This window comes from Actinia tenebrosa, unplaced genomic scaffold (assembly GCF_029948245.1).
Source record: "Actinia tenebrosa isolate PJP-AT-01 unplaced genomic scaffold, QUT_ActTen_1.0 PGA_scaffold16__25_contigs__length_10494907, whole genome shotgun sequence".
NCBI lineage: Eukaryota > Metazoa > Cnidaria > Anthozoa > Actiniaria > Actiniidae > Actinia > Actinia tenebrosa.
This window is the reverse complement of record NW_028292576.1, coordinates 364,675-386,442: the sequence shown is the minus strand read 5'-3', so window position 1 is coordinate 386,442 and position 21,768 is coordinate 364,675. Positions and strand designations below refer to the sequence as shown.

The following is a 21,768-nucleotide window of genomic DNA, read 5'->3' as shown; positions in this document are numbered from 1 at the left end:
GAATATAATTTATTTTCATGTTGAATAAAATATAAAAAGGAATGTTTCACCAAATATTAGCTATTTATAAGTTTTCCAGCTAGTATAATTATAAAAAATTATGTTCCTGTAGTACCTTGTCTTTCGCATCACTTTAAAAAGTTAAAAAAGTATTCAAGTAATATTTCAAAGCCGACAATGAGGACTAGACGAGATTTCAAGTCCGCGCCCGGCATTAATTCAGTCCTAGGACTGAGTTAATTTTGTTCCAGTTACTCAAGACTGAATGTATTCCTTTCACAACACTTTTCAAGGTTTCAAGTAACATCATGTGACCCAAAAATTGCCCATTGATTGGCTGGTTTACTCATGAATTATTAATGAGTTTGAGAAAAACATAGTACGAAGGCCAATTACTGGCAACGAACGTTTTTATTTGCAAAGTTTTTCTTGTGAAGCTTAACTGAATATCGGTAAGCTATTATCTGAAAATTACAGTTGTTCGTAATTTCCGTATATTTTTCGTAAAAATCAAAACAAATTAAGACTGGTAAAATCGAAACTCAAAATCTAGTTTTTAAGCTTCTCGAAGAATAGTTAAGACTAATCCATGGAGTGGATTTTTTATGGTTTGAAACGTCACTTCCGTCCGTCCGTCGGCGTACACAACACAGAGCTCCAGTTGATTTAAAAGCATAACTGGTGAAAGTCTCACTCTATATTTTTTTCCGTTACATTTCTGATTCAAATAGTGTACTTCCGGTTAAAACGGCTTTCCCAGGGGAATAGCGCGAAGGAAACGATAAGGCGAGCGAGACTTGTAAAAGTCGACACCTCATTAATATTTGCGGACAGGATGTTTTCTTGTGACGTGATTTATTTCCTTTTCTTCGGCAATAAGAACTAGCTACATAGAGACCAAGTTATAGTCAGTAGGGGAAATGGCATGCATTGCTCAGCTTGACTAAATGAGAATGCCGAGTTTGTAAGTTCGAGCAGTATGAATTGATCTGGTAATATTAACTGCTCTAAAGTGTTTAAAAAAATATTCTGTTTTTAATATTTTAAAATATTTTTTTACAAAATGATATACAGAATAATGACACACTGTAGTTTCAATCTGAGGCCCCATCCACACTATGCCGGAAATTTGAATCCGCAACTTTCACACCGAAACCGAAAAAAAGTTTTCCGTCCACACATGAAAACGGATAAAATGTTTCGCGTCCACACTAGTCCGACCAGAGGCGGCAAAAACGCTTCATTGCACATCTGAGCAGGGCATCGAAGCTGAAATTGAGCCTGCGGTGAATTTTTAGCCTTCCCGCCATGTTCCCATGACAATCATGACGTCATCGTATTCGAAAAATTTCGGTTCTCCGTCCACACTAATACGGCTAGCCGGCGTTTTCAAATTGTTCCATTCTGGAGACGGTATTCGAAAAAATTCGTTTTCGTGAAGAATTGTTTCGGATTCGCCCGGACTAGTGTGGACGGTAGGCCTAACCGAATAAATAGAAATTCGGATTCGAATTTATCCGGCATAGTGTGGATGGGGTCTGAGCATAACGAGCTGCATGGCCCTCGGATTTGTATGGAGTGAAATTAAAGAAAACAATAGGCTGCTGCCACATGAGCCATCCTCTCAAATATTTCTTCCCCCCATCCCCCCACCTCCATCTCTCTGCTCCTCCCCCTCCCCACCGTTAATCATCCCCTTGCGATATCGCCAGCCCCGTGTGTTACCGGATTCCATAGTGCGTGGTAAATATCTATATATGCTTTTATATTATTATAGTTTTTCATTAGGTGATTGCTATATTATCACGAATAATAAAAAATGCGGGCCAACACAACGGTCATGCTTCATATATTTTAAAGTTGTCTCTGACTTGTAATGAATCATAAATCATAAATCCTGACCGCGATTTCGGAATATTTAAACAACGGTCATATGATTTATCATAGAAGGAATAAAGAGACAGTCTGTTGCATCTTCGTTTTCTCCCCTGATTTGTAAATTGTTGGTACATGAATTTTCGATTCTTGTGACGTCAACTATTCAATAGTTTGACTAAATTCACTCCATTACAACAAATTATTTTATTGATTATTTTTTCAATATCTTTAGACAAGTGGGGAGGGGGAGGGGGTCAAGGCATACATGTTGTGGGATCATGGATGTTTGAATGGGGGGTCATGACTAGTTACCATGATAACAATGGGCCACCATGCTCAAGGTCGTGATTTTAAGGTATTAGGATACGAAAAATGACGAAGTGCTCGAAAAAATTTTTTTTTTAAATTTCGTAATTTTAAACTTTTATCTTTCATATGTTTGTGAAACTTCTTGCAATTTTTGATTGGAAATACCAAAATTTTGAGAAAAATCGAAATCGTGACTTTATCAAGACCGGAAATGTACCGTCGCTTAATATATGCACATCTGTCATGCTCCTTTGTCATTGTAAAAAGATCCTACATTGCGATCGTCCAGAACACCAGATAATTTGACAAGTGATGACAAAATGGAAGGCTCAAGGTGTTTTGGCCAACACCATCGTGGCTCCCTGCAGCTTCCGGCTCCAAACAAAGAAATGCGTTTTTCTCGAATCTTTTTTGCCGCTAAAACCTCAACTTCGAAAAGCTAAAAGGCCCTTGGATTTCATTCAATTTTTTTAAAATTTGGAGAGTTTATAAAATAACTCATGATCCAAAAAAGAGTGTCTCCGAATTTTGAAATTTAATTTCTTTCCAAAGTTATGACGCTTTTTACTCAATAACACTCCAAAAGCGATCGCTGAACTTTGATCAAAAATAGCGAGAGATAGAAAACAGATATCAAAAATTTGGGACACACTTTTTGAGCTTATTATCTCCTGAGTATGTTAAGCCATTTTTCGCAAACATAGCTTAAAATGTACGTGTCCGTTAACGTTTTCACTGAGGCATGGTCAAATTTCGCTTCGAGGACAATAGTGTGAACAACAATTAAAAAAATCGTATTTTGAAAATTTCTTCATAAACTATATTTACTCAGCTTTCAGAAAATGTATACTTTGTTTGTGTTATACTATAAAGCCAGCGCGTTATTTAAGTTTGCGCGCATAGTGGTCGTAAACGTATCCTAATACCTTAATTCAGCAAAAAGTAGTAAAAAACCTTATTTCATTGCTACCCACAAATATTTTATATTGTTTTGATATATATATTTTTAGTGTTCACTGACAAGTCACGATGTGCCTGCCATCAGTACTTACTGTCTTCAGTCTTCTCATCATCGGTGTTCATGCCAACTGCAAATCTTCCATCTCCATGTTGAAGCTTCAGGGGTTCACTGTACGTTCTTTCCAAAGTCCAAGCATCCATAAATGTTTTCAGAGTTGCAAGAAAAACACGGACTGTCTTAGCATTAACTACTACACAATAGGTTCTTTGTGTGAACATAACAATCGTACGATCTCACAGGAACCTAAGAATGCTGTACAAGATGAACGTGCTACATACTTTGACGACCAAGTGGACATCCCATACAGAGGTAAGCCAGTTATACGTCGCTCCATTCTGCTTTGCACGTTAATCAGCACCATTCTTTAAAATAGCAGCTCATTTAAGTTCAAAAAACGAAAAATTCAAGGAAAAGATTATCAATTTTCAAAAAGTGTCGGATAAGTCGAAGCCAGCGAGTCGAGTTTGTTAGGCTTTTGACTAAGCTGATGCTGGTCTCTTAGAAGGCAAATTCAGCTAATAGTAAAACAATCCAAAAGAGTTCACTTGAAAAGGATAGATCTTGAATATAGATCGACTGGACCGCGATTGACAACGTAATCACTCTTGTTTGCTTATTTTTTTAACTTTTGTCTCTTTTAATACAACTTAAGGGTGATGAAATCCTCTAATAAATTAACTAAATAAAGACCCTTTTTTGAATAACGACTGTACTTCATAAAAACCAATGTCTTCAAATGCATTACCATTGGGCAAACTCTAGATGTCTTTGATGGCATCTTATTTGGTTATATTAGGCGTGTTTGATTTATTTTGGTGTTTTAGGGACCGTTCATTATTACTGGGGGATGGGACTGGGTGAGAAATTGGAAAAGGCGCCCATTTTTTTAGGGGCCCCCCAACAAAGAAAGTGATCCTTTTCAAGACCTCCCTTATTCTAAACATAAATATTTGGCGACCCCCTCCCACCATTTATGCTCATTTACAGGTTGTATGCTGTCTACATACCTAAAATAATGCATTCTTCCAAGTACCCGCCACTCTTCCACACTTTCTTGTTGTTATTTGCTGAAAATTATCTAATTAAAAAAAATATATATATATAGCTATAACTGCACCCCCGAAATATATTTTTCTTCATATCTTAACTATGTTAACCATTGGGTGTGCCTGCGTAATCTAAATTCCCCTTTCCTATACATGTGGTTTAGGAAAATTAGCGAATAAATACAGGTCGCATTTTGGCATAGATTGTGTAACTCCCTGAAATAGTCAACAGAGTTCGACGAAACGCGTAGGAGAAATAAAGTAGCTTACGATCAAAACTCGCATCAGTAGTGCTGCTCACTGCTGAAAGCTAGTGGGCAATACACTTCCGTCAATCAAATAAATTGGTTGGTACCTTTATGATATCTGATTGTCGTCAGTATGTATCCCTATGGTAGTGGTAACTTTAAAATAATTCTAAAATCTTCTTCCGGTCATAATCTTCGAATGTGTCGATATTAGCTTTGCTTTCATGTTTTTTTAAATTTTGAAGAGCTATTTTCGAGAATCTTGCTTTTATATTAAGTTACCTTTATCTTTGTAATGGAAGTTGATTCATTATATAATTCTTGATTCTAGATTGCTTGGAGATCTACGAATCAGGTGAGAAACGTAGCGGCATCTACACAATCAAGCCCGACAGTCAAGGACCCTTTCAAGTCTACTGTGACATGACAACTGACGGAGGGGGGTGGACAGTGTTCCAGAGAAGACAAGATGGATCTGTTGACTTTTATCGTGACTGGCAGCAATACAAAAAAGGTTTTGGGGACTTGAAAGGTGAGTTTTGGTTGGGTAATGACTACATCTATCGCCTGACAGCAAGAACACCCTGGAGTCTAAGAGTGGATCTGCAGGACTGGGGAGGAGTGCATAAACATGCCAAATATGGTAGTTTTAGTATCAGTGCAGAGTCAGACAAATACAGACTAAAAGTATCCTCGTATTCAGGTACTGCGGGAGACTCGTTTGCACAGAGGCACAATAATCTTTACTTTAGCACCAAAGATCGTGATAATGACCCAACTGGGAGTGGCAACTGTGCAGTTACATCGCACGGTGCCTGGTGGTACGATACATGCTATAGTAGTAATTTGAATGGTTACTACTTTCAATCACCTAAGAAAAATTACACGGCAATGGCTTGGGACAGTTTTCACACTGAAGTTTCATTGAAATCTTCTGAAATGAAAATACGTCGTTGAAAATTTTTTGGAATATTTTCTTACCGTGTGAAACATTTTAAGTCAAAAAAGCATCAAGCAAAGTTGGAAATGAAAAAAAAAACTTTTGAAATCTCGTCTTTCGGAAGGCCATCCAGGGAACTTCACAAAAACACCTCATTAAATGCATTGCTGCCATAGAAACTGAAGCCTTAGGAATATTCTTAAGGGTCGGATTTTGAGAAATCAGGGATGTTTTCCATTTACACACAGAAAAACCCGAAATTCCGGTTGAAAAACAAATGGTATGTTTCATTCCAATCAGAAAAGTTCCGGAAACTTGGTCTTTCGTTTGAGGTAATCCACTTTTCCCGCTCTTTTCGGTTTTTTCGGTAGACACGTATATCCATGCATTTTTCGAAAATCAAAGTTTCCGCTCTCTTTTCTTACCAATAGCAAATGAATTTCCAACCGGATGGATTGGTTCAAATGGTAAGCACCCCAGCTCTTAAAGCTGAAAAAAGCTAATACTTTATCTATATAATAGAACTTTTGAGCAGAAAAAAAAGGAAGGAAATACGATATGATGCCGGAAAAGCAGGATAAGTTTATTTTTCATTTTTGAGAATGACGAATAGGAATTGAATCACAATTCTTAATCCCAAATTTAATGCCGATTTCAAATCTGGGGTCAAGGGTCCTCATGTGGTTGTTTTGGAGATGTTCCCGATGAAACACAAGCATACCAACAACTTTTTCCCGAAGGAAACATCGAGACTCGAGGGAAAACAAAACACTAAATGCATGAAAACTGACAAATGATTTTACAAATACAACTCACATGCGGTCTTGTATTTCGCTACCAAAAAGCGAGGAGAGAAGCAACAGCATCTTTAGCAATTTTTTTTCTACTTTCCGAATCGTTTTTCTCAATGAAAGTCTGTATTTCTCTGTAGAAGCACTGGAAAATCTCTGTTCTAATTTTTGCTTCGAGCTCCATTTGCATAGAAAATTCCAGCAAAATATATACCTGCTCTCGCTTTGTTCTTTGTGATTGTTGGAAAATATCACGCCACTAGCGTTTTTCATGTTCTGATCACACGCACTTATTTATTTTCACCATTTATGTCACGTGCAACTTGTTTCCCGACCGGCGGTGTGGATACATTTAAATTTGCCTAGTGTCACGTGGTCATCTTTCAACCAATGAGAGTGTTCGTTATATCGGAACATTTTGTACCTATATAAAGTTAATTTTAATGTTGTGGTTCTCAAAACCGGCCCCTTTTGCTTCTAAACAAGTAGAATATGACATCATGATTACAGCCCAGTAGAAAATTCGGGCTCGAGGACTAATTGCTAAAAAGCCATTGCTCTAATTGGGTGACTTTTTGTTCAATAACGATAACGTGCATGTCAAGTATTAATGATCTACCAGAGCGTGGATTATAAAGAAATATATACATTCATTAGTGAAATGATACACTAAGGGGAAAAATGTAGTTTAGATTTATTTACCGTTTTTTAACCTTAAAAGTTTGACAAAATCTATACATTACCCTTACCAAAGATGAGGAAAAAAGGATCGAGTTGGCATCGCAATACATTGTTGGCTGTATTAGGAGACCAAATAGACGACACCTTGAAAATATGACTCCTTAAACAGTGCCACATTACATTGCAATGGTATCTTGACCCATTTTCCACCCCTCAATCTCGGAACGGTATATAGCTATTGCTCTTACCAGCAATGATATAATGATTTAACAGAGGGTTTTTTCGCTACACTAAGCCAAATTTTGAGGCACAAATCATGCAATATTATGCACGAAAAAAAAAAAAAAAAAAAAAAAAAAAAAAAGAGTGGGATTTCCCTCGAATGGCACGCGAACGGGAAGCACGGGTGACGTGGCTGTGAGAGCGCTCGCCTCTTACAATAAATACGACCAGGGTTTGAGTCCCGCTGAGCTCGGTGTCGTATGCGAGTAGAGTTGCTTGTTGGTTCTCTTCTGTGCTTCGAGGGTTTTCTGGGTTTTCTGGCTTTCCTCCCTCCATAAAAATCAACTTCTAAATTCCAATTGGAATCCATTGTAAGTAGAGCCACACCTATCAGCTATTATTTATTAAATAAATATAGATTGTGACATGGTAAGACCTTTGTTATTTGTTTTATTCACTAGTTTCCATATCATATCGGAAACAAGCGCAAGCGGTTCCGTGAGCAAGTGAGCGATATGGTATGGAAAACGAATCAGCAAAAAGATATCAGGTTCTTAACATGCAATAATTTGTTTATCACACATTTAGGGTCGATACCATACAAAACTCACAGTTTCCAGTTTTTGTGAAGTGATATCGACACTGATATCGCTATCGAACCTATAGAGGCTTTGCACCATCACGTGATGGCAGCCATGATAGAAAGAACAACAAGAGAGTTTTCTCCCCCTGGCAAACTGAACCCTTTCTAAGCTAAATCAGATTAGACCAGAATCAATTGTTCCTGCCCCCTGTCATGGCTGTCATCACGTGATGGTGCAAATTAAGCCTCTATATATGCAATAAGCCAATATATTCATTTATCCTAACCCAGATTATTCTACCTCGGGCTAGTTACTGTTGTTTATTACTACCATAATGTCTGGTTGGGCGACTAACACTGATATGATTTCAATGAAGGAACTGAAATGAAAAAACCAATTGTCTTGAGGGAGATTTTGGACTGACTTAAAAATTTTAAATGATTAGAAGATATAAGTCTTTAATTCATTCTAAATCTCTCTCAAGATAGTGTTTTTTATTTATTTTAGTTCTTTGGTGATTGATGGCCAATAACTGCTGCTCACTCAAGCACTACATTCCTTTCCATGGGGTTGACCAATGAGAATCGGGTGGTATTTACATATGTCAAGTGAGCAGCCGTTAGTGGAGAGGGCCCGTGAGGAGTGGGACCTAAACTAATGACGGACGCGAGGAGACTAGGTGGTCATTTAATCAAAGCCGGGATCGGCGACAGGCATGCTCTTTTTAATAATATTTACATTAGTTTACAAAGTCCAGGCATGTGTGCATCGTACTTAACAATAATTTGCCGAAGGCGAAGTGAACATCGCGCGGGGAATATTTACTGAGCCGAAAGTCTTAATTGTAGCGGCGAGGTAGGTATTTCCCGATATTTATTAAACCTAAGATGGATAATTATTTTAGCATAGTTTTAGAATTGAATATCAGATAAAACTCGAAATTCAGTTGGGGTCGACGTTTTAGTATTGCTCTTGATCTGGCAAACTTTGGGAAACCTCGTAATCACCGCTCGAGCAGTGATTATTGTCTCAGAATCACTGGTCGCTCAACCAATCACAGCTAGCGAAACTCTATTCAAGTCTAAAATTATTTTTTAAGACAAAATATTATTGAGGTAAATAAAAAAATACCATTGTACAATCAAATAAATGTAATGGACCAATATTCTTGTTGTCTTTGTTAATGTTTTAATTTCTTTTCTTTCTGTCTGTTACTTATTTTTAATTGTTTTTGTTTTTTGTTTTTGTTACTTTATTGTTCTGAATCTATTCCCGTTCGTTTTGCTTTTTTTTTCATATGTATATCTGCTTTGTTTTTAAAAATATGGTATGTTTTTGTTGCATATCAAGCTTTACTCTATATTTTAATGTAGAAGTTGGAGTAGAGAAAGCTCACTCCATATAAGGTATGATCAATTCCATATTTGGATTGTGCGGAAAAGTGGCAAACAAAGAGGCCGTCATTTTATAACGACAAGTAAAAAATAAAAGAAAATCTTTGGAAAATCGAGGAAGGATACGGGGGCGATGCTAACTCGTGGGCCGGTATGCCTCGTAGAAAACAGACACAGTGAAATAAGACACTCAATGTTTGATATGGTTGTTTTTTGTTGTCGTTGTTGTTTTCTGTTGTTGTGTTGATTTTTTTTCGATGCCCCTGCTGCTAAGTTTATTATTATTTTAAGTTTATTATTATTTTAAGTTTATTATTATTTTAAGTTTATTATTATTTTAAGTTTGATTTTCACTATTCTTTGTGCAAAGTCGAAGTAATCTCGACAATTGGAGCTAGCATTTTAAACTGTTCTTTGCAGAGCGCACATGACGACCGGGATTGAAATTTACAACGTTTACTGGGAACGCAAACCTTTAAGCGCAAAGGGCGCGAGCCAAGAAAGAAGTGGGAAAACGAGGATCCATAAATCACGGTACGGACCGAGCAAACAAGTTTTTATAATCTTATATTATCAAAACAATAGGATGATCATGTGGGAAGGCTATTGATCGGTTTCCTTTTTACTAAATGACAGGCAAATTGCTTTTTTTAATACAATGTACCCCTATATCATGATTTTAATAGTTAATTGTAAAAGCGATAAATTTTTAGCTTTGAACTTTTGAACTTTTTTTGAATCTTTTGGCAAACTGGGAAAATTTGCCCATATTCTTTTCTTCAAACACGACTATTTTATTTTATTTTAAAAGGCTAATTTGGCATTTATTTTTTAATAAAAAGAAACATTGGTGTATTCATGCGTTATAATGAGAAATCTGATACCAAGTGCATGGCAAGCATCAGTGAAACCGAACGAAACGGTGCGACAAATTGCAAAGAAATAAACTCTGTTTTTGGCGCACTTAAACTTGCACTTCAAGGAAAATCGGAAAATATAGAGAAAAAATTGGAATTTTAAAGCTCTAATAATGAATCTAGAGGAAGATTATTGATTTTGAATTAAAGTTACTATCGGTATCTTCACCAGATTTTCTGGTTTTTACATGTTTATTAAGGAAAAATTGACGATATCGTTTACGATTGATGAATAATGTCGACTTCCTTATTTACAATATTTCGAAACACACCGTACACAATTAAATATATATACATGGTTATATCATATTTTTTTATTACTAAAGACAGCAGAGGGGTTGCGATTTCTAATAAAAGAAACTATAGTTCCAACTTTTTTTCATGTTTTTTTAAAAAATGTTCCATGTTTCTGAGATATAGGATGCATATATATTGGATTGTTACTCTTTTACAATTCCATGTATACTGTACTTTTGTATATGTCGCCACATATAACAATGCCTCGGATTCAAAACGTACATCGATCATAGAAGCGGAGATTGAAAGTAATTCTGGAAAGTGACAATTATCCTCCTACGAATTCGTTTTAGCCCTCATGCTTCCTGTCAGTGCAACGATTTATGAATATTCCACGAATTTTATCACTAGATGCAACTCAAATAGGCCATTTACATGACATAATCATGGGACTGTTATTGGTTGGCAAAAAAAATCGCACTTCCCTTTAAAGAACGTTTGCTGAATTACGTAATATCCAAAACCTTTTCTAAAAATGTTTTTCTCTTATAAGATGCTTTCGATTTCAAGATACGACTGAAACAATTTCACCAAATCCTTTTGGCTGTGTATAAATGCTGGAAGAAGTGGTTTTTGAACATTTTCCTTGGAGCAGGCGTAGTTCAGTTGGTTAGTGCGTGGCCTCAGGATCTCCACGTCTGTTTCAACTTCTCTCATGATATTTGTGTGCTTCAGCTTTGAATGTGTATATATACTCTTAACAACAGAGCACTGATTGAGAGAGGGGGTAAAGTGCGCACCGTCCGCTTCCATTGATAGCAGCTGAATTTAAACTGAAGGAACTACCGACGTTTTTTCGACAGACTTTGATTGTAAGTATCTTGTAATCTTCGAGTTTTGCATTGAAAATAACCATCCACAGCACTACAAATGCAGACTGTCGAATATCTTAGATGGCCTTTCTATAGGGCCGTAACTAGGGGGAGCACAAAGTGCACGTGCACCCCCCGTAAAAGCTTTAGGTCCGCTCATATATCTCCAATTTTATTTATTTATTTATTTATTTTATCAATTTTATTATTTTATTATTTTATTATTTTATTATTTATTATTTTTTTGGTTTTGCTTTCTTCCGGTTACCTTTAATGATTTCCTTTTTTTTTCTTTTTTCTTTTTTTGGTTCTGCTTTCTTTCGGTTACCTTTTTGGTTCTGCTTTCTTAAAAGAAACGATCAATGGTCCGATTTTATTCGATGTGCACCCTCCCTGTAAAAGCTCTGGATACGGCCCTGTAGCGGAGCTCCCGCGCGGAGCACTATACTTAAGAAAAATGGATAAACCATCTAGTTAAATTTTCATGGTTTGACTACTACGTCACTTACGTTCGTACCTAATAATAATAATAAATAATAATAACTTTACTATTTATATAGCGCATTATATGCGATATTCTAAAGCGCTTTACATTAATAACATACATAAAACAAAATATATATATGTAAAATAAAATAATAATAATAAAAAAAAAAAAATCACAATAATTATGTGTAAGATGTTCATAATTTCAATCTAAAACTTGTGGAAATACATATAACTTAAAAATAAATAACGTTGAATAAATAATTCGCAAAACAAAATGATGTGAAAATTGGCTAGCTAAATGGATGCTGTAGAAATACTAAATGTTCAAAAAAGAGAAGTTTCCAACTTTTTTTTGAATGTTTTTATATTCTGCTCACATCTGATGTTATCAGGCAGGTTATTCCAGAGATAAGACGCAGTAAAGCTAAAACTTCGGCCTCCAAAATGTTGACTTTTGGACCTTCTGTATCATCAGAAAGTTCTTATCATCGGCTCTAGTTCTTTTGTTACTACGTCGGTGTATAAGTTCAGTTAGATAAGCAGGGACAGAGTTGCTTACACATTTAAACTTTAGAACAAGAATCTTATATTCAATTCGTTTCTTTATAGGTAGCCATTGAAGGTATTTCAATACTGGGCTAATATGTAAGTACTTAATTTTATTTGATATTTATCTTGCCGCCGCCTTCTGTACCCGGACAATGGACTGTAGAGTACTGTTTGGTAAGCCATTCAGAAACGTACGTCTGTGTACACAACATAGGGATCCCGCTTGATATCAAAGCAAAAATACTCGCAAATGCACAAAAACATCACTTTGGGGTAAATTCAATACCAGCAACAGAAAAATATTTCGTTATGTATCTATCTTATGCATTTTTTGTGGATCTGGCAGTATTCTTCAAGAATTAAGGTGTGGGTTTTTTAGCGAACAATCGTATATTTTTACTTTCTATGAAAAGCAGTTTAGTTCGACAAATTAAAGATTTCTCTCAAAAGTTTTACTATTTCTATAGAAAATTTATTTTAATGCCTGATGAAATACAAAACGGAGAACATATATATTAAAAAATATTCGCCCTTTCTTATTGAGCTTATAAATCTTCAAGAATTTGGTTGCTTTTAACCAACTGTTGATAGTTTAAGTACTTGAAAAAGCAGTTTCATTCGCCTCCTAGCTTATAGCGGGTGCTATTGGTATACCAAAGATGACTTTTATTCGATAGTCTTAATATTTTTATGCTTAGATAATCTATTTAAATAATGAATGAAATATAAAAAAGAATGCATATTTTGCATTAATAAACTGAATATTAACTTTACTTTTCGAAAACTAGCTTTTGTCGTATGTGAATTATATCTTATTCACACATGAAAACCGATTAAAAATGGTAAAATTGAATCTCAAAATCTAATAAGCTTAGTTTTTAAGCTTCTCGAAGAATAGTTAAGGTATATGAAAGGAATGAAAATTATTTTCATGAAGCGATTCTCGTTTGCTCTTTGTCTCGAGTCATTTTACCACAAGACATTTTGTCATAAGACATTTGGTCTCGTTTGTCCTCCGACATTTTGACTCGACTTTTAGTTGTTTTGCTTTTGGTCGTTTGACAAATCGCCTGAAGACAAAATGTCGGAGGCCAAACGGAAAAACATCAAAAGCGAAAGTCTTTCATGACAAAATGCGGGACAACTAAGCATCAAAAATGTAAGCGATTTGTGGCAAAGGAACAAAATGCATTATGACAAAATTATTCAAGACAAAGAGCAAACGAGAATCGCTTCCAAGAAAGCCAAATGCGGTGATGAGAGAGGAAATTGATCAAAAAACAAACTCACTTTGTAATATGGCCCTAAATCACTTTGACTGTTAAACTTTTGACTTTCTTTACTTTGACTTTTTTATGTCCGTTCTCGGCCACCGTAATTGGGAGCTCCGCTTTTAGGCAGCGCGCCAAAATTTATATATTATCTATGAAAGCGACATGATGAACCTTAAGCTGAAATAGCGGTTGTCTCAAAGTCAAAATATCGCGCATGCGCAGAATAACCGTATGCATGCTTCATTAACCAAGAAATCCCTTGGTGTAGTGATTAAAAGCTAAGAGGGTCGCCTTTCCTCAAGCTCATGTTAAAATTAATCGAGATTGTGAACACATTTTCAATATATATGCACCATTATCTCTTGGCATCAGATATAGACAAAACCCAAGAAAGCCCGTGGTGTAATGATTGACAGCTGAGAGAGTCATGTCTTCGTGCTAGAAAAACAAAACCGAAATTGTGAACAAATATTGATAAAGATTGGAGACAAAATGCCAGTCTTTCGTGTTCAAATTTTCATATTTGACGTTTGTAATAATACCTATGACAATGGTGCCACTTTCTCATTGGTAGACACCGACATAGTTGAAAACCTGCCAAATAAACTTGACATTTCATAATAAAGGTCTTCAAGATTCATTGTTCAGTGTTGACCTAAGTTCAGTAACATCATAAGCTTCACTCAGTAGTTCAAGTCTTTGTCTTTTCGAATATTTCATAACTTACTTAAAACGAAATGGTTTGACCGACTTGAACTGGCTGTTTTCTGGTTTCCTCGTATTTACTCCATTTCCAGGAACGCGGGACACTTAATATAAATTACTTTACTGAACGAGTCCATTGAATAAGGTAAGTTTGATAAATACATACACAACGTCCTTAAGAAACCGAGTCATATTTTTCCCGCTCTTATTTTCTATTATTTTTTACTATCATAAGTTATTTCGTTTTAAATTCTAAATTGATTCATTCTTTTCCTCACATTCTTTCTCTGTTTCATGCCTGCTAGAGAAATCGCTTTCAGTGCTTACAAAGGAATCGGATAAGCTAGTTCAAAAGCAGAACCACTATAGGAGGGGATATGGTACATTGCACCCTCTTCCCCTTTCGGCATGATCAAACACTTCCCAAACATAGTAAAAGTAAAATAAAATAATAAAACTAGTACTGAGAAAATACAATGAAATAGAAAATGATACATAAAACGATGGTCTAGCATCCAAAAGCTAGAATAACCCAATAGGTATACGTAATCGTAAATTAAATGCGTGTGTTGTTTAGGTACGTTCCGGCATTTCTTTGCTAGCCATGATTAAAAAAACAGACATGATTTAATGTAGTTGACTACTTTTTAACATTCGATTTGAGCCCACGATTTACGCGCGCTGAAAAATCGCTGAATAATCTTCACGAAGAACCATACACGTTTTAAACTTCAAGAGGGCAGAACCCTCCAATTTTTGCACGGGACTCGGGACCTGTTATTTTCCAGAATAAATAGCTCTTATTAACCGAGTGCGAGGTCCGTACCTTAAGTTATGGACCGAGTTTTTTTCCACTGCCTTATGGCCCAAGCGCGTAGCGCGCGGGCCATAAAAAAGTGGATTAAAACGAGGATCCATAACTTACGGTACGGACCGAGCAAACGAGGTTAATAAGATATTTATTATATGGCAAGACATAGAGATTAAAAAGAGGCGAAGCAGCCTTCCGCTTGTTTTCCTGCCTTTTATTGAGGAAAAAACTCAAAAAAACTGTCTCCAGAAATGAATGAGAAGCTTTGATAAATTACGGCTCGCTGAACATGGATAGTTTTCGTCAATTTTCAACGTTTTGACTGTTTGAAGCAGGCCGCCATATGCACAATGTCTGAAGTCATGAAGACGGCACACTTTCGACTCAATTAAAAAAGGTACTGCCAACTCTCCTGTCTAAAAATGCATTCAAATTCAAGTGGGGGTGAAATATTACTGAAATATGGAAATACTTCAAGATGGATGAGCCTAGAAAACTGCTTAAAACGTTTACCAAAGAAACTACTGGCTTCTTCACCCGATCGATTCAGATAAGTTCAAACTGGACGATGTTAGCTCACTGAAATAACAAATTTACGCTAATTCTACTTGTAAACCTATCTTTATTTCATTTACTGAATTAGCCGCTGTTCACCACCCTTTAGTTCGTAGTTTGACTTAGTTTTAGCTTTAGCATAGTTAGTTTTTCTAGTTTTTTCTAGTCGTACAAAATCGCTCAACTAGCTATAGTGCCGTGTAGAGCCTTGATCGAAAGAGTTTCGCTTGTATGAAAGAGTTGTCGCTTGTTTGATAAGTTTTACATTAAATGCCAGTGACTTTCAGTTATCTTTAATTATTTATTGAAGGTTTCCCGACGATTTTCATTCAGAAATATATATTTTTTGATAAAGATTTGAATGTTTTAAAAGATCATAAGTACGTACACTCAGTGAACCATTTCATTTTTCGGTCCGTACCGTAAGTTATGGACCGCAAATAGACCAATCATAGCGCATGAAATTACCTTGCCATATAATAACAGGTAATATCCCATTATTTTTCTAAGTTTAAGACAATTCTGTTTATTAGAACAATCTAAGAAATAGCTTTTGTTTGTTTTGTGCTCAATTTTTACGATAACTTGCACACCGTAGAACCTGAACAAAAAAAGTTTTTCCACATTTGTCTACAATAGTTTATTAAAAAAACTTTTATCATATTTTATAAATATAGTGTAAGTTACATGTTCGAAAAAAATTTACTCATGTTTTTTCCTTAGTTTCGGTCTTATGATTTTTTTTGTACAGAGCTTGATTTTCGCTATTTGTCTTCCAAAATTGTACAAACGCATGCCATTCCGGAGTGAGTATCTCAAAAACAAGCATTTTTGAAATCAGCATTAAATTTCAGGTTGAAAAAGTTTCAATTTTCAATTTTGTGTTTATTATCTAAGTACCAAAGTAGTCAGCCACCTTAAATCAATGTAATGTTGTCGGAGGGCAATGGTTTGCTCTTTTATTTCAATTTTTAAACCAATGAAAACATGAACGAAAGTTCGAATTAAAAAATTTTCCTAGATTGGGCCATTAAATTGCAGCATATTAGTTTATATCCACCCTACGAAAAATTTACATCTCATTTAGTTATAAAAATGAATGATGTTACGTTTCTTGTTACAGATTTCCTTAAAGTATGTTTGGCTGTATATTTGACATGTGATTACGTAGTCACAGCTGTACTGCTTGTGTACGTGGCTATTAAAAGCATGCCGGGAATCAACCAATCAGACGCAACAATTATGAATTGCACTTCAAAGGATGGCTGGGAAGCATATTTACAAGAAACCAACACAGGATTCTGGGTACTGAAGATAATAATCGCTATGGTGACCGTCATTGGCAATGGCCTCGTAATCTTTCTCATTGTAACAAGAAAGAAACTCCATACAACAGATAACTGGTTTATATTATCTCTAGGCCTGTCAGACCTGCTTATTGGTATTTATATAACACCGTCAGAGCTGATTTGTAAATTTTTTTTGGCATGTATTAAGCAACCTGACGTCAGGTCATTTGTACCTAATTTTCTGATCATTAGCTCGATCTGTAATCTATGTGCTTTGACAGTTGATCGTTACGTAGCTATTCTACATCCATTGAGGTATGTTGTGCTGATGACGTCAAGACGTGTGAAGCAGCTTGTGTTTCTTGCATGGTTCTTGCCTCTAATCATAGCTGGAGCGAGTCTCATACTTGATATGAGTCAGTACAAAAACACCGTGGGCTCATATTTGATCGTATTCAACATTGTCCTAGTTTCTCTCATTCCTTCTTTAGCACTAACAATTGTTTACTTGCGTATTTACATTGTAGTCCTAAACCAACGAAAAATGACCAAGAGCCAACTGACAATAAACATGTCAGGCCAGCCAGAGGACAACGAAAGAAAGTCTCGTAAACGGTTAGAGAGATCACGTGATCGCTCCTCCATACGCGTTTTGGGGATTGTCATCACGTTTTTTGTACTTTGCTGGCAACCTTCAACATACAGAGCAATCTGTGAGCATTTCAAAGTGTGTCACGTGACACTCGCAGTAGTGCAAACGTCACGCATTCTTATCTTGCTGAATTCTTGTGTCAATTTTACGGTTTATGCTTTACTCAAAAGAGATATTCGCAAGGAATTCCTGGCTAAATGGAAAACGACCATTCAATATTACAGAGAAAGAAATTCTTCGATCAGTACTCGGTCTGTTTCCAGCACTTTGAGCACATTTTCAACATCGCTGAGATACTTGGATCAAAAGATAGAACTTGCTGCTTTGAATAATAATGTACAGTGAGAGTACCTGCTCATTTGCTTGGAGCATGGTCAAGCAAGTCAGGCCTGTTGTTTATATGAAATAAGACGCAGTATATATACGAGTTGGGATTCAAACATTAATTGATTCGACTAAAGGAAAACAGCCAGCAGACTTTAGCTTCTTCTGTGTTGTACTTATTACAATAAAAAGCAATGAATCAATATTAAATAATGCTTTCGCACAGCTTGGTTTCTTGTGCAAAAAAAGTCAAATAGACACATTGCATGGATTTCCTAGATAAATTGTTCTGAGGGACAAAACAATAGGCCGTGTTCAGTTCTTATGTAAACAATCAATGGTTTTGTCCCCCAGAACAATTCCTCTCGGGACTCAATGCAATGGGTCTATTTCGATAGATTTAAAAAAATTATTTCATAGCCTTTTTTGGCTATTGTTGTTGCACTTTCTTTTTCTTCTTATATAACACATTTGTTTATGGCAATAAAACCGCTGCCTTGCATAACCTTAACAATGTGCCAAATAACAGAACTGTATGTATGACAAAGAAGAATAAATACGAGTTACATACATACATACATACATACTTTATTCGTCCTCTATAAGGCTTTTCAGAATAAAGGGCCTAATTAATTACAATTAAAATAATACTATATATAATTATATAAGAAGCAAAAAGAAAAGATCAAAGAATAAAGTAAATAAATAAATAGATAAATAAATTGTACATTTAAATTACATTAAGGTTTTAGAAAATCTGAAATAAGATGTTGTTTTAATGTCCGTTTAAAGTCTTTCACGGTTGAGCTCAACTTAAGGGCAGAGTCTAGTGAATTCCACAATTTGACAGTTCTATAGTAAAATGATCTTTGTCCAGTAGTCGTTCTGCAAAGAGGTATCTGCAGCTTTTGCGAGTTTCTTGTCGTACGCTGCGTGATGCTTGATCTTGGAATAAATCGCGAGCATAAGGAATCAGGGGCACACCCAGTCATGCATTTGAATGCCATAATTGCATTACGGTAGTGTAATTGCTGTCTGACGGGTAACCATCGTAGCTCTTTAAGAATAGGCGTGACGTGATCGTACTTTCTTTTGTTGCTAATGATACGGCATGCGAAGTTCTGCACAGCTTGGACTTCGTTCAGGTTACTCTCAGTGGTATTGCTCCACACATTAGAGCAATAGTAGAGCTTGCTGAAAACTAAGGCATTTATCATGGTTTTTAGAGTGTTTTGATCAAAGGCATGTTTTACTCGGTTAATCTGTCCCAAACGCGACATGCAACTAGACACTGTCGATTGTACATGATCTTTATACGTCAAGTTGGAATCAAGGAGAACTCCTAAATCCTTTACTGACTTGACAGGTGTAAGTTCTTTTCCCAGTAGCGTTAGACGAAAATCTTCCACTTTAGCAGTCATCACTTTGCTCCCAAAGATGATAAGTTTAGTTTTGTCGGGATTTAGAAGTAGGTAATTGTCGAGTGTCCAATTAGTTATTCTGAAAAGGTCTTGATTAAGTCTTGAAACAATATATTGTTGGTCCTGGAGATTGAAAGTAAGCAACAATTTGGTGTCGTCAACGTAACATTGAGTAGTACAATGTTCAGGAACGCTTGGGAGATCGTTTATATATATGCTAAAAAGCAATGGACCCAAGATACTTCCCTGTGGTACACCACAGGTCATAGGCAAACGGTCTGAGACTGCAGTTTGGATTCTGACGACTTGATAGCGTGAAGTAAGATAGCTGCGAAACCACTGAATGGCTAGAGGTGACAGTCCAACGTCCTGCAGTTTTGTCATAAGGATTTTATGATCAATGCTATCGAAGGCCTTACTCATGTCGAGCAGCACAGTAGCAGTAAGCTGTTTCTTATCGATGGCCTCGAGAATAGTATCGGTTGTTTGGATGACAGATGTCTCGGTTGAATTCCACTTTTTATTTCCGCTTTGCTTGGATGTTAAGCGTTGATTGGTTGATAAATATGAAGTTAACTGATCATGAGCGACTCTCTCACAAACCTTGGAAAACACTGGTAATAGTGAAATAGGCCTGTTGTTGTCTGGGATTTCGTGATCGCCATCCTTTGGAATAGGTACGACCTCGGCTATTTTCCAAGCGATGGGAAATTGTGCAGAGCTAAAAGTGGCGTTCACGATCGAAGTAATCGATGGTAAGATGACAGGGAGGCAGTCTTTTATAACGTGGAGAGGAATCTTATCTATTCCAGGAGCTTTGTTTGAAGCCATTGAGTTAATGATTTTTTGCACTTGATTACGACTCACGCGATTATCAAAGAAGAATTGTTCGGACTCGGGATACCCTCGAGGGACGAACGTGCTGTTGTTGGATTCACACTTGAATTGCTCTGCCAAGGCGTTAACTTTCTCAATTGTATTTGTGCCGACATTTGCAAAGAAAATATTAAATTCGTTGGCTACGATTTCGTTGTCCTTTGAATATGTTTTCTGAGAGGCAGACTTTTTGGGGATGCAACCACGAATTGCTTTCCACATGCTGTTAGTGTTGTTCTTGTTTTCTTTAATTTGTTGTGCCACAAACTCTTTCTCCGCCATGCGTATTTCTCTTTTGACCTCGCGGCTAAAATTCTTATACGCAGACCAGGCAAATGGGTCTTTAGTTTGCCTGAAATTACGCTTCCAATTATCTCTTGTTGCCATCAAATTGCGAATCTCATCAGTAATGTAGGGATTTGGTCGTCCTCGCATGCGAATTGTTTTCACTGGCGCGTGTTCCTCTAGGATGTTATTAAACATTGAGTTAAAAGCGTACAATTTGTCATCAGGATCGTCGAAAACATCTAGGACTGACCAGGGTGCGAGTGCAATGTCATTCATGAATTTATCCGGGGAATACTCTTTAAAGGTCCTCGTAGTGACAAAGGTAGCTTGAGTGCGCGGCTTTTTCAAGCCCAGCTCAGCGTAAACAAGGTCATGGTCGCTTATCGATGAAGATAGCACTTTGGTGTCGAGAACATGTTTTGCATTTGACACAAGAATTACATCGATTAAGGATTCGGTGGAGTGAGTAATACGAGTAGGTTGAGTGACTATCTGATTCAAGTTGTAGGTAGAACAGAAGCTTATAAGTGCTTGGGAATCAGGCAGGTCGGACTGTAATAGGTTGCAATTTATGTCTCCAAGTATGTAAATTGGTTTATTTAGTAGCAATGCAGAGATTAGGCTTGGTCCTAAGTCGTTGTCAAGGCAAGCAATTGGAGATCCAGGAGGTCGATAGGTTGTGCAGACCACAAAGGACTTAAAACTGCGTACCTTAATTTCCATCCAAAGTTGGTGTAGCTCGCCATTTGATATGCCAGAGATTTCATTAAGCACTTTAGTTTTGAAGCTCTGCTTCACATAAGAACACACACCGCCGCCTCTTTTATTTTGACGGTCTACTCTAAAAACGTCGTAGCCGGGAATTTCGACTTCTAAATTAGAAACGGAGTTGTCCAGCCATGTTTCAGAGATAGTAAACACGTCAAAATCGTTGGAAATAACGGTATCCTTAACTTGTATGAAATGCTCTCTATGCTTGAGTGATCTCACGTTGAGGTGAGCGATTTTGACGTTGTTGCTCTTGTTTCTTGTTCGCTGGCCAGGTCCTGGATTTACTTCGATATCGTGAACCAGTTTGATTGCAGGATAGAGAAAACTAACTCTTGAGACCTTTTCATTGTAATTGGCATCGGAAAGAACGTCAGAGAGGGATAAAATGACCAAAATATTCAGAGCGAGCAGAAGCCCAACCGGTTTGTAATTATGCATATTTATCACCATGAGAAAAATTCGAGAAAAACGAGAAACAGAATGTCGCTTTGTGTTCAGGAAAATATTTGTTAAAATAATAAAATGTTCGCTGCCGTCAATCAAAAATAATCAGTCCGGTACCTTTATGGTCTTGACTGGCAGTGTTTTTCGTGAGCTCGCCACATATCTGCATGGACTGTTCAG

At 36.6% G+C, this 21,768-nt stretch overlaps 1 protein-coding gene and 1 pseudogene across 2 annotated transcripts; both read left to right on the top strand.

Annotated features, from left to right (window-relative positions):
• Positions 1–3,203: 3,203 nt before the first annotated feature.
• LOC116298709 (ryncolin-2 pseudogene) lies at positions 3,204–5,459 on the top strand (annotated as a pseudogene). Its single transcript, XR_016119995.1, has 2 exons — positions 3,204–3,517; positions 4,834–5,459. The product of XR_016119995.1 is annotated as a ryncolin-2 pseudogene (transcript).
• An 8,670-nt stretch (positions 5,460–14,129) lies between these two features.
• Positions 14,130–17,989, top strand: LOC116298712 (melatonin receptor type 1C-like). Its single transcript, XM_031707250.1, has 2 exons — positions 14,130–14,302; positions 16,647–17,989. Exon 2 carries the CDS (start codon positions 16,733–16,735, stop codon positions 17,807–17,809), a length of 1,077 nt encoding a protein of 358 aa, XP_031563110.1. The 5' UTR covers positions 14,130–14,302; positions 16,647–16,732; the 3' UTR covers positions 17,810–17,989.
• Positions 17,990–21,768: the final 3,779 nt, after the last annotated feature.